General features: G+C 39.5%; 1 protein-coding gene across 2 annotated transcripts; it reads right to left on the bottom strand.

Annotated features, from left to right (window-relative positions):
• Positions 1–435: 435 nt before the first annotated feature.
• On the bottom strand, positions 436–10,700 carry HDC (histidine decarboxylase). Of its 2 annotated transcripts, XM_059823981.1 has the most exons (12): positions 10,673–10,700; positions 9,651–9,823; positions 8,513–8,626; positions 7,001–7,123; positions 6,095–6,229; positions 4,987–5,130; positions 4,670–4,736; positions 3,672–3,834; positions 3,478–3,568; positions 2,187–2,285; positions 1,388–1,489; positions 436–1,197 (listed from the first exon to the last, which is right to left on the bottom strand). In XM_059823981.1, the coding sequence occupies exons 1-12, from the start codon at positions 10,698–10,700 to the stop codon at positions 436–438; spliced, it is 2,001 nt and encodes a 666-aa protein (XP_059679964.1). The 2 variants fall into 2 exon arrangements, with proteins under 2 accessions (XP_059679964.1, XP_059679965.1); XM_059823982.1 differs by lacking the exon at positions 2,187–2,285.
• Between the last annotated feature and the right edge of the window lie 1,487 nt (positions 10,701–12,187).

Genomic DNA, 12,187 nt, shown 5'->3' with positions numbered 1-12,187 from the left:
GCATTGTCTGCACACACAGATCCTCACAGCAGTCTAGAGAGTTTAAGTCAAGGTATTTAAAAAAAAAAAAATCAATGGTGTAAATAGAGAGCTAAATTGCTTACCCCCTACTCCAGTCAGCATATTTTGTCAAAATGGTTCCAGCCTACCAGCTAGAAACTGTCCATTACCAGGACTGATAAGGCAGAAATTGGCATTTTCTTTACCACAGTCTACAAAGCACAGAGTTTCATGCTGTATGCCTACAAGATTTATTTGACATTTTTATCTATAAATACACGAGGTTTCCACCAGTAAAAGCACAGGAATTTTCTCAGTGGTCATTGCCACTGCTTACATACTGAACAAAATATCATGCAGTATTGCATATGAATAAGCAAACTTTGGCTCTTTTTCTACCTGGGGAGGTCTAGAAGGACCAATCTCTTTTACTTGCTAAACAATGGCTTGCAGAGGACAACAAGGCAGCTGAAGGCCACACTGAATGCTACACTCTGGAAAGCTTGGGACACTGTAGAACTTAATTAGTTTTTTGAAGGCACTTTTTTTGAGCATCATCACCTCTTCAGGCAGCCTGGAAAGAATTCTGGCATTTGCATGAGACTCCTTCTTGTCAGTGGCTGCTGCTTTGGGGTTACATTGCTCAAGACTGCCAGTCATTGGCACACTGTTGCAGCTAAGGGAACGTCCTGTCTTTTTCTTGCCTTGAACAGATAAGTAGCTGAATAAAAAAGAGGTTAACTTATGTTTGGTAACGTCTTGGACATCTTCTGGAAAACAGTCATCTAGAGGATCCCCTTGATCTTTCACTTGTTGACTAATCACGCACGTACTGGGACTCACTGATAATTTCTTAGGCTGAACTACTATTTTTCTGGAAGGTGTTTTGTATTTTCCTCCATCTAGATAAAGCTGAGAAGCACTACTAATGGCATCAGAACTAGGCTTAACTATCATATGAGGGATTCTTGCCCCATCACCAGAATTGATGCACTGCAACCCATAATTCTGGCTAATGATTTGGGCTGCAGTGTGTTGAATGATGTTCCAGTCTTGCAGAATATCTTCCCTGGTTGTGAACTGAGATGTTACAGTAAAGCGAATTATGAACTTGTCACGAATGGTTGCTGGAATAAGGAAGAGCCTGCCAGAACTGCTTAGTTCTTTCAGGAGCTTTTCTGTCAGCCAGTTGGGACCCTGTTTTAAATATGGATAAGAAAAAAAAAAATACTATAGTTAGAATTTCCAGTGACATCCAAATTTCTCCATAAGAACTCCAGCATTACAAATTCTTACATGAACATTTATTCACAGTTCTTAATGTCTGGGGAGAGATCAGTTGTGGTCAATTCATTCCAAAGAGACATGCAAAAGGCCAGGTCTTTACCTTTAGACGAAATACAACTAGCCCAAGATGTCTCTTGGCAGGAATTTCAAAGAGTGGATCACTTCTAACCAATGATTCAAAGAATTTGGCCATTTCAGTACCCTATAATTAAGGAAAAAAAGTAGTTATGTATTGGTTTGTCAGAAACCCACTGTAAGACGCTAAATTTAGTTAAAAAGAATTCCTTTTCTTACTAAACCACATCATTCCAATGCATGAATGGTAGCAAACAGAAGAATGACAACAAAGCTAAGAATTTTAAAGTCTGTCTCTGTTTGCCCAAACCTTCGACAATGAACAAGAGTAACTGGACTATACGCAGGAATCTTCTAGAAGAAGGTTTGAAAACAGAATGTGACTTTTCAGATTAGAGTCCTTTCGCGGCAACCGTTGATCCACAATATGATCCCTTGTATTTACACTCCATCAAAGACTTAAGCCTGTAAATTTTCATAGCAATGGGTTCAGCCATCCATCACAGCCTGCCTCCCAAACAGCTGCCACTTTGCCTCAAAGAAAGCTTCTACAGATTAGTACTCAGTAATGTGCAGAAGGCATTGACTTATCGAGTTGCCTTCCACTGCCTATTGCTTCCAAGAAGGGTACAGGAAATGTTTTGTCTACACAGTCAATCTTTACAGATTACTTAAGAGTAAAATCAGCATGCATTTGGTGTTCACATGCAAGCTGTGTGTGCGAGAGGATTTCTGTTACTCATCTTTGCATCACTGAATTTATTAAACTGAGCTGCCAATAAATGAACATAATACATTTATGCTTGTATTGTTAATTCACATACATGTCGGACATGAGCTTGAAGCTTTTTCACCCCGAATGAACGAATCACAAACCACAACTTCAAAGAACGAAATCGACGACTCAGTGGAATTTGCCAGTGCTGTGAAAACACAACAGTGTTATCAATGAGTGCAAAACCAACAGCAAGGCCTGTCCCTTTACACTGCTAGTCTGTTGCTTCAGACTCAGGTCTGAAATCTCTGTTGGCACAAAATTTCCTATTACTGAAAATCTTCTAAGCCTAGGAAATAGCCATCAAAGAAACACTATGTTCTTCAATACTATAACACTATATTCTTCAGTTATTTGCAAAAATAAGATTTTGGCTATTGTCCTTAATCTATAGCCTGGACATGCTTAGAATTTTTAGTTAACTACCAGCTAATAACAACACCTTTTTGCATTTAGCAATTGCATTATCAATTTAAGATTTCTCCATTTACACTTTAGGACTGAGCACTTACTGTAATTTACATATTTAAGTGCCATCCTGAACGTTTTCTCAAATCAACTATCAACAGAAAGAGTTGATACAGGGGTACACCCTTCCAGAGAAAGTAACACCTACTGCATGGAAAAGAGTGACAAAACATTTAAAGGCATACTAGGGAGCTACACAAATACATGCAGAGTCCTACTTAACCACAAGAGGGACTCACTGATACATTTTTCCCCTGCTGTCTCTATACTCACACTCAAGTGAAAAGCACTATTGATTTCAAGAAAACAATTATCTTTTCAGGACTAGGGTGAGATCATAGCAGAAACAATTGGCAGTGAATATTCTTTTGTTTTACTGGACTGAAATCTGCTGTAAGATGGATCTGAAGTAAATGCCTCAGTTCTCCTATGAATACCTTAATCTGAAGAAAAACATAATTCATTCTACTGCTGTTTCAGAGCATGGTGTTCACATTGCTTACTCTTTTTTATTACATATCAGAAATACAAGAAAATCAGCCAAAATGCCATCACTAAGAATTACTTCAGCAACACAATGCACAGAAATGACCTTTCTAACTAAAAAGGCAAGGCTGGATCCCCATTTGTGTAAAAATCCTAACTACTTCAATCTCTATATCTGAAAGGAATTTTATAACTAATTTGCATAGCCAGGGCTCACTTCGAAGTTTTATCATTTAATATGCATTAGGATCTCAGTAAAATTGGTTTTATGCTTTTACATAATAAGGCCAGCTATAAGATAAGCACACTCCAGAATGTGAGGAATTTTGCAGTCTGTTTGAACATTTTCTAGGCAATTTAAAATATCAACCCAAAGAACAACTTACCATGAAATCAACAGCAGCTCCTGAGTTGGGATGCCTGAGGTAGACAGGGTTAACACTGAAGGTTTGATGTAACTTGTATTTATCCTTAACCCTATCAATTGTAGAATGAACTGTACTTAGCAAAAAAATTGTACAGAGAAAGACTTTGCAATTTGCATGTTATCATTTTGGTGTTGTGTTTTGCCTTTACTCACCAAAATCCAGTGCAGTCAAAATGAACCATCATCCATTTAGAAGGGTTAAAAGTAAAGGAATCTGCATATTCAATTCCATCCAAGAACAATCGAAATTCAGGACATACAAATGCTGTTCCTGCATATGCAGCATCAATATGAAGCCAGAGTCCCTCATCATCACCTGTTGGAATTGAAATTATTGTTACATAAGGGACATAAGGAATCAAAGTACATGCACCTGGTTTTCAGAGGAGAGATTAAGCATGTTTTTGCAGGAAGCAGACAGGCTGACAACAAGCAAGACAAACAACTGACAATCTAGTTTTATTCTAAAGCTGTGGATCCAGAACCACAGCTTTAGAATAATGCTGAAACCGGATGGACTCTATAACAAAATTCACTATTCCATATTTCGTACGAGTGAGGCTTTTTAATGTTTGATTTGTCATCTGCCTTTTTACTAAGTGAAATTCCCCAGTACAACGCCGTTGCACAAAGCTAGAATAAAGACACGGTGGCAAGCAAAAAGGACCCAGAGATAGAAGCCACACTCCGACCCATAAGAAAGTGCTGCAGGTCTTCAGCAACTACTTGTCAGAATTTATGCTGGAATAGAATCTGCAACCACGTCAAATTTACCTATTGAACTGGTGGCTACAAAGGATGTCCTACCAAACACCACCTTCAAAACTCCTTTGCTAAGTTAAATATTTATGTATCTATTCTACAACAGTACTGCACTCTGTACTGTACAGTCTGTATTCCCTGAATAACCACATTAAAGATTTATCAGTTGGCAAATTTAATCCATCTTGAATAGAATGTATTTTAGCATCCTAACCTAAATCTTACAGAAATCACGGCAAAGTCTTGCGCTGACTCCACTGATCTTTGAGACACATCTGAAAAACTCAAGCTGATTAGTATTTCTACTCTCCTTGGTTTTGGCATGAAAAATTCTTATACTATCTTTTCTGTGCAATCATAGTTTAAAATCAGGAAGAAAGGACACTTACAAATTGGACCCAGTTCTGAGAGATTGTCAAAAGCACAGACACCAGTTGTACCCAAGGTTGCACAAACCTAGAAGAAAACAAACCTGTTAAGATGGTTTTAATAAATGGATGCAGCACTTTTTTTAAAGTGGAGAGGCTATCATATACAGTCAAAATTATATTAAAATTCTTTTGTTCAATAAAATAGAAGTTATTGTATACATTTTAACCTTCAGCTAATGTATTTTAACACAGTAAGAAAAGTTTCAGATGAATTTTATGTTGACATTAAGAATACAACACTTTGTCAATACCCCCAATCAGAAAGTTGAACATACAAAGACTGGCACCAGGCCTTTCTTTCTGTCTTCTGCAATGGCTTTCTTCAAAGTTTCACCTCTGAGGGAAAAGTTCTCATCCACAGGCAGAAATTTCATCTTCACAAGAGAAATCAAGCCAGCCTTTTCTACAGAAGAATGCGCCTTTAAAAAAGAAAAAGAGTAAGAAAGCAAGCTCTGAGGCTGAACAGCTGTGATAAGTTATGGCCTTATAAAAGACAGTGGTTGCAAGAAAAGCAGAGATAAGGTCCTTATTATAATCCGTATTAATACAAGTCTGAAAGATTGTTCTTTGTGAAGAATTAAAAGAAATAGTACACTGTAATTCCAAGGAATGCATACGCTCCATTTATTTACATACTGGTCTCTAAAATGTAGAAATAGGCATCCTCACCTTGTGTTTGGAGGGCCATTTACCAAAACTCAGATCTTAAAGACCCTCTAGAAATGGACCAACCTCATTTTATTCCCTCCTCCCTGCCGTAAGAAGATAAAAACCCCTGAAAGTGTGCCTACTTCTGAGCTGGGGTAGACCAAAACCCCTCACAAGAAAAAGCCCTTTTAGTTATACTAAGAGAGAACTAGCATGAGTGTCTCTCCTGTTGCAGTTTTCACAGGGGAATACAATTGTTCAGTTCAGGAGCCAAAGGACAGAACAGGTTTGCAGGCAGAGTCACAGTACTGTGTACATGGTCCTCCAAGAACAAGCACAGAGGCCTGGAGTGGAGACCACAACCAGGAGCAACTCTGAGGTAACGCCCTGAGTGTGCCTGTCTCCAAGTGGAAGGAGGCTGTGAAGAAACAAGAGCTGAAGCAGCATGAGATCAGCACCTAGTTACTGGAGTAAGGCTTTGTGAAAAACAGGAAGGAAGTACAGAAATGAGTCATGTGAAACAGTCTCTTGAGGACTGCCGAGACCCTACAAAACCTCATTTCACATTGATTTGGTTTCCCCATCTGCAGAAAGCAACATTAGAGGGATTCGTTCATGCTTGTGAAACATTCACATTTGTGATTTGCTCTTGGTACAGAAATGCAAGTTCACATTGTATGGTCTGGGTGAGACAGCAGAAGCGAATTTGTTTTCTTTGTAACCGTAAGAACCTACTTGATCAGACGCGTAAGCGATGAGGCGAGAATTGAGCGAGGACTCATCAGTGTCTGGCTCAGAAAGCTTCATCTCCAGAATTTTGTTTTTCCTTGCTGCTAGCAGTGCAACCAAGGTTGATTCACTCACAGTGCTCTGCAAAGACATTGCTCATTTACTGCAACATATTACTACTACTTTATTCCGATTTTGTCAGGGATTTACTGAAGTCATTGAAGTGTTGAGCTGCCCACTCCCTCTTATTTCTATTCCTGCTTTTCTGGGAAGCCATGGCAAGTCACTAGCTGATGAGCAGCTCTCTGGGCCAGCAACACAAAACAAAGCCTTTTAACTGCTGTATATTTTTTAATGTGCAGGACCAAGTTGGGGGGGAGTAACTAAATCACATTTTCCTTTTGTTCTTCTACAGCTAAATTGTAGTATCTCCCACAAAAATTACAAACCTGACCAAAGCTCCTTATAACAACACAGAGCCTCAGCACTGATTCCAGGGGATACTTGCTTAGGCCTTATGAAAGGAAGTAAAGGTTCAGGCCTTGATGTTGTAACTCTCAGAGACACAAAATAGACATGAGAAAAAGGAAAAATCACTTTAGTGAATAATTTGGTGATGTGAAACAGACTGAAGAAACCAAATCTGACTCTCATTTATCCTTAGTAAGGCCACAAGACTACCTGCTCCTTGTCCATAACACAATTAGGACTAAAAGAAATAGCAATTCCTATTCTATAATCTTTTATATTTAATACTAAAATTTGGAAAAGTAACGTCAAATAGGGATTTGTCTCTATTCAGACCCATAGAGCAAATCTTGTTGGTTTTGCCTCCCGGAAAACTATCACCCAGAGGGAAATTCACCTGAGTGAAAACAAAATGTTGATGAGGCCACCTCTGATCTCCCCTACCTGTAATACTCCTCCGCCCACACTGTCAGGATGGTGGTGCAGGAATTTATCTGGAAGGCCCAGCATTTTAGCCAACCAATCCATCACATTCATTTCCAGTTCTGTACAGGCTGGACTGGAGGCCTAGAAAAATCAAAGAGAATCAGGCTGTAACTCACCCTGCAAACACAGTAGGAGTATAACCCTTAGAGTAAACCACATATCACATTTTAATTAATAGCTATTAACACTTTTTAATTGCCTTGGGAGAAATCTCACCTAGATGCAACAAAGACAGATGACAAGCTTTGTAGCATTGGATATATAAGCAGCTAACCATGTAATACTATGGCCCAGACCTAGCAGAACACAATGCTATTGTAATAAAAATTATGTTGTTTGGTGAGTTCTGTAATACAGACCTCTATGTTGAGGTCGCAGTTGAGGGTGAGCTGCAGGTACCTTGCTCATTACCAGTTGCTCTCTTGGAACATCAAATACAGAGACTCTCACCAAGCGCCTTAAAATGCTCTCTCCAGCTTACCTGCATCACCTCAGTTTTAAGCTTCTAAACTATAAACAATTTTAGAGTTATTAAAAAAAGAAATCACAATGAGCCATTTGAGACGAAATGGTGGAAATACAATTCACCACACAAGTACATGCTTCTTGGTCCCTAATGAGAAAGGGCAGTGATCCATCTTCCAACTGAGGAAAGTTAAGGGGGGCTTTCTGAAGAATGGCAAAAGAAAGATGAAAGCTGTTCTGCAGTGTCCAGCTTTCCACTTATGAAAGAATCTGTTTACATTGCAAACTTAAAAATCTATCAAAACTAGATTGAGGACATGGAAATTGACATTTCTGTGTATGCAATGAGCTAGTCTAATACAACTACATGGAGACCATAACCATCAATTTCTTATAGGTTTATGAGCTTCTACTGCTTTCTTACATGGAGACATACATCTAAAAATCTGGGCAACTTCACCACTAGGGAAAACATTGGCTTCAGAATGCTACTGAGGTATGTAGAGACATAACCAAGTAGCACTGTGTAGCTGCTGCAGCAGGATATCAAATACTCAGATATACTGGGACAGGCCACCAAACAATTATTTTCAGAAGAAAAAACCAGGAAATGTGTTCTCTCAAAGGAGCAGGAGAACTGGAATGGAGCCCACCTAGCCTGCAGTCATGGGTGGTGGCTGCTCTATTGCCTGCGGTGCTTGTGTAACAGTCTTGCTACTGAGACTAGACAACAAGGAACAATGCTCACAGTGGGATATGCAAGAAATTAGAAAACAAACATTTCTAGTGATATATTTTCTTCATTCACCTCTTACTACTAGGTGATGTTTGCTCTTATATATTATATTATTTTTACATGTGACTTTTCTTATTTATGCAAATGACATACAATTGGTTAAAGTGAATAATTATACTGACTCATAGAACAAGAAAGAATGACTATGATCTGCTCCTGCTTAATACAAGAGAAAAATATCGAAAATAACAACAACAAAAAAAAATTACCCATGTGAATCCCAAACAGTTAATTGCATCAGCCAACATATCTCCAAGGAGTGAAGGCCAGGAAGTAAGAGCTGGAAAGTAGGCATGCATGTGTGGGCTTTGCCAATGGACTACCTAGAACAAAATTATCTAGAAGTTAAGTCTGAAAACGTCACAAACTTCTGCACGAGATGTAGCGATTAGCATCTGTTCAAAGTGATGCAAAAGGATCACAGCAGCATAGTATGTGCAATTATAGATCTGCTAGAAGAAAGCTACAGAGATAATATCAACAGGAGTGCAGCACTAGCAAATGATAACACTGTGTCGTTATTAGATAAATTCCAAATTATAGCAAAAGCATTTATCTGAATTAAACAGGCAGACAAAGATTCTGAACATAGCACAGAGTCAGAAATATTTATCTTTATAACAGGAATCCTCGCAACAAAGTTGTTCTTGCTCATTTTGTCAAACGACAGCTTGCCTTTAGTTCTACACAGCAATTTACAATTATATAGCCCCCCTCTATACACCTGAAGGAGCCTGTATGTGGACACTAGCATAAGCATGTTTAATATGAATACCTCTCCTACATCAGACCAAGTTTCTGCAAACATCTATAAAGAAAATTTTAAAATACTTTGAAACAGCTTCTTACATAAAAAATTTAATTAGGTAATATGAACTCAGCAGAATCTGCAATATTTATGTACAAGAGGAAGGAGACCTTTACATTCAAAGAGCAGGAGACGAGTCTTATACATACATGACCTTGGGCAAGAAATATTTCACCTTCCTATGCCTGAGTTTCCACTCTCTGAAATCGAGATGATGCAATTCAGCAGGTAGAGGCCTTGTGAAGCTAAATTCACCAGTGTCAGAAAATCATTGTTTCCCTCTAAGCAAACATAAGTTATTCTTAATGTATAAAATACTTCAAAAATACATTCGGTCTACACCCTAAAACTGTATTTAGGAGCACAATAGTAATCTCCAGAATTCTTCTGTAGACATAATGTCTACAAGACTTATTCTACATTTTGGGTGTTTTACTTATTTAGATAAATGTTCTGCAGAACCTGTGCATTCCCAGGATTTGGTGTTCACCCCAGGTAGTAATGGCTTTTTCCTGTCATGATTATATTTTATTTCTTACTCCAGGCATAATAATCTTCTCTATATCTCCAAAGATGTCGTCCCAGCTGTCTGGGTCCATTGGGGCAGAATCCGGCAACTGGGCTCTCATGTAACCTGGCTGTACATCAGGAGTCACCCGTCTCTCTCTCACATCTCTCAGGTACTGGCAAATGTAATCCACCATCTCTTTCCCTGGAAAAGGCAAACCAGTGCTTTTGAGTTTTCGACTGCGGGAAAACTAACTAGTAGTACTAGCACTTCATGGAATCTGTCATTAACATTGGACAGGGCTTGGAATACTGCTCCCAGGATAGCCACAGGAACCTACCTTCCTACACCCTACTTGTCCCATCTAATAATGTAGGGACAAGGCTTCTAGAACAGGCCTCATGGGAACAGAACAGATTCACAGGGTTATTTCAGTGTTGTCATTGAGTAGTTCAAATGTACCTTTAAAATACAATCATGGTACAAATACAGGTTTTTTTGATTACTGAGAGGATAGACAGATTTTCTTGCCTGCAGATTAACTGAAACTGAATTTCACAGAAATTAAATTTTCATAATGCCCCATGCTTCCCTGTTGTTATAGCATACCCCCTTTTGCATCCTCTGAAAACAGCTGCACAGCTCCACACCTTTTCTCCACTTTTTAGTCTCCTCCAGTCCTGGGACCAAAGTTCGCTCCCCACCTCCAGAACTGTGCCAGTATCACTGAAGATTCATGGTGTGAGCCAGGGAAGAGCCACTGTGCATAACCCCTTAGTACAAGTTTATTCAGAATCACAGTTTTGCAGCTTTCCCACAGTATTTTAAATGTGAGACCAAACAGCCTAAGTCATCCACTGACTCTAAATCCAGTAATTTAAACTCAACCCTAGAACACATTTTTGTCTCAGCCTCAGCCAATCTAAGTCTCAAGGACATGTGTGCAAATAAGAGTATATAGCCCATCCTAATTTTGGGTACCATTCCCAGCTCTACAACAGTTGATCTCCATGAGCAAATGCTACCCATTTCCAAGAGCAGAGGATCACTCACCTCTCCGTCTGTACTCCTCAGGCTCCATACCGATTGCTTCTAAAAGCACCTCTTCAAACCTGGGCCACGACTTTTCAGGAGCTGTGGGCAGTTTGGTCTGGTGCCCTGCTAGCTGCTTCACCCTTTATAGCTCCCTTTATCTCTCAGACTCACGCATTCTGGAAAAGGTTTAACGTAGGCAGGTTATTGGTGAGTGTTTATCTAACTCCTCCCAACTGAGAGCTTTTACAGTCTCTCATATGTTCTCCTCTGTGCTCTTTTGATGTGTAGATAGTATCTCTCTAAGAGGAGCTGCCTCTGTGCTAACCCTTTCCCATTTTCAAACAATCTTGTAGAAGTCTCACAGTAATCCATGTCATGCATATAAGACACAGTAACATCAGACTTGTGAGAGAGAAAGCTTAAGAGCTTCCATAACCAAATAAAAGCAGCCATGTTACTCTAGCACGCTGAACTACTGCACTAAAACAAGGCACCAGCACATAACGTATTTGACACTGCAGGCGGGGACCTTTTTTTTTTTTTTCTTTTTAAGACTTGTAGGACTGAGTTTTCCCAACAAGAGAGTACACCTGCATCCCCACAAGTCTTCAGTCCCTATGCTGTTAGTCCCTTGCTGCTAGAAGGAAAGGCATTACAATTATTGCCAGTGCCAAAACTGCAATATAAAGCAATGATCCTCTTTGTGGATTTCCTGGCCTTCCAGATCAGACCAGCTTACACTGAAGGGTGATACTCCTCCACTGATACCACCCTAGATTGCTGCGCTGGGAAACTGCATCTTCTTCCCAAAACTGTGATTGCTTTTCTCACGTATCATATGCATAAGCACTGGGATTTGGCCTTCATCTCCAGAATTCCTTCAACTCCTCCACCTGGATTGTTCTCAGTTTGGGAAAACAGCCATGCAGATTCCCCCTTGTTCCAGTTTTAGGACCTGAAAACACATCCTGACATGTCTTTGGCAGCATGACCTTTGACACTGTACTCAATGTTGAGTGCTTATCATCTTCACCAGAAGGAACTCACTTGCTCTACACTGATACCAGGCAGCCCTGGGAAAAGAGAGAGGTAGGACTTAATGACTAAGCACCAGAAGGACAAATTATTACACAGTACAATATATGCTTGCCCTGTTTTTGCTATACCCTAGGCTCCTGCTTAGGGATGGCCCTGTTGGAGACAGGATACCAGGCTAGGCAGGCCCTTAGCTGGATACATGACAGCAGTTTCTCTATTCTCATCATACAGAAGAGAACTGGCTGTCAGAGCAGCTTTGATTTTCTGCCTCACATACTAAAATGCAGCCTAAACGCTTTCATTATTCTAGAAAATTGTTACGTCTTTCTCCACAGCGTACTTTCTTCAGAACATTGTTAAAACCTTTCCTAGCTTCTGCTGCGATTAGATATTTAAGAACTGTTTCATAGATATGACAAAGATGCTCTGATACACGCATATCAGATTAATATACTGAAATAAAAAAAAATTGATAAAAAAGGCATTGAAAGAAGT

This window comes from Gavia stellata, chromosome 13 (assembly GCF_030936135.1).
Source record: "Gavia stellata isolate bGavSte3 chromosome 13, bGavSte3.hap2, whole genome shotgun sequence".
NCBI lineage: Eukaryota > Metazoa > Chordata > Aves > Gaviiformes > Gaviidae > Gavia > Gavia stellata.
Note: the sequence above shows the minus strand (reverse complement) of the source record. Positions and strands in the feature narration are given on the sequence as shown.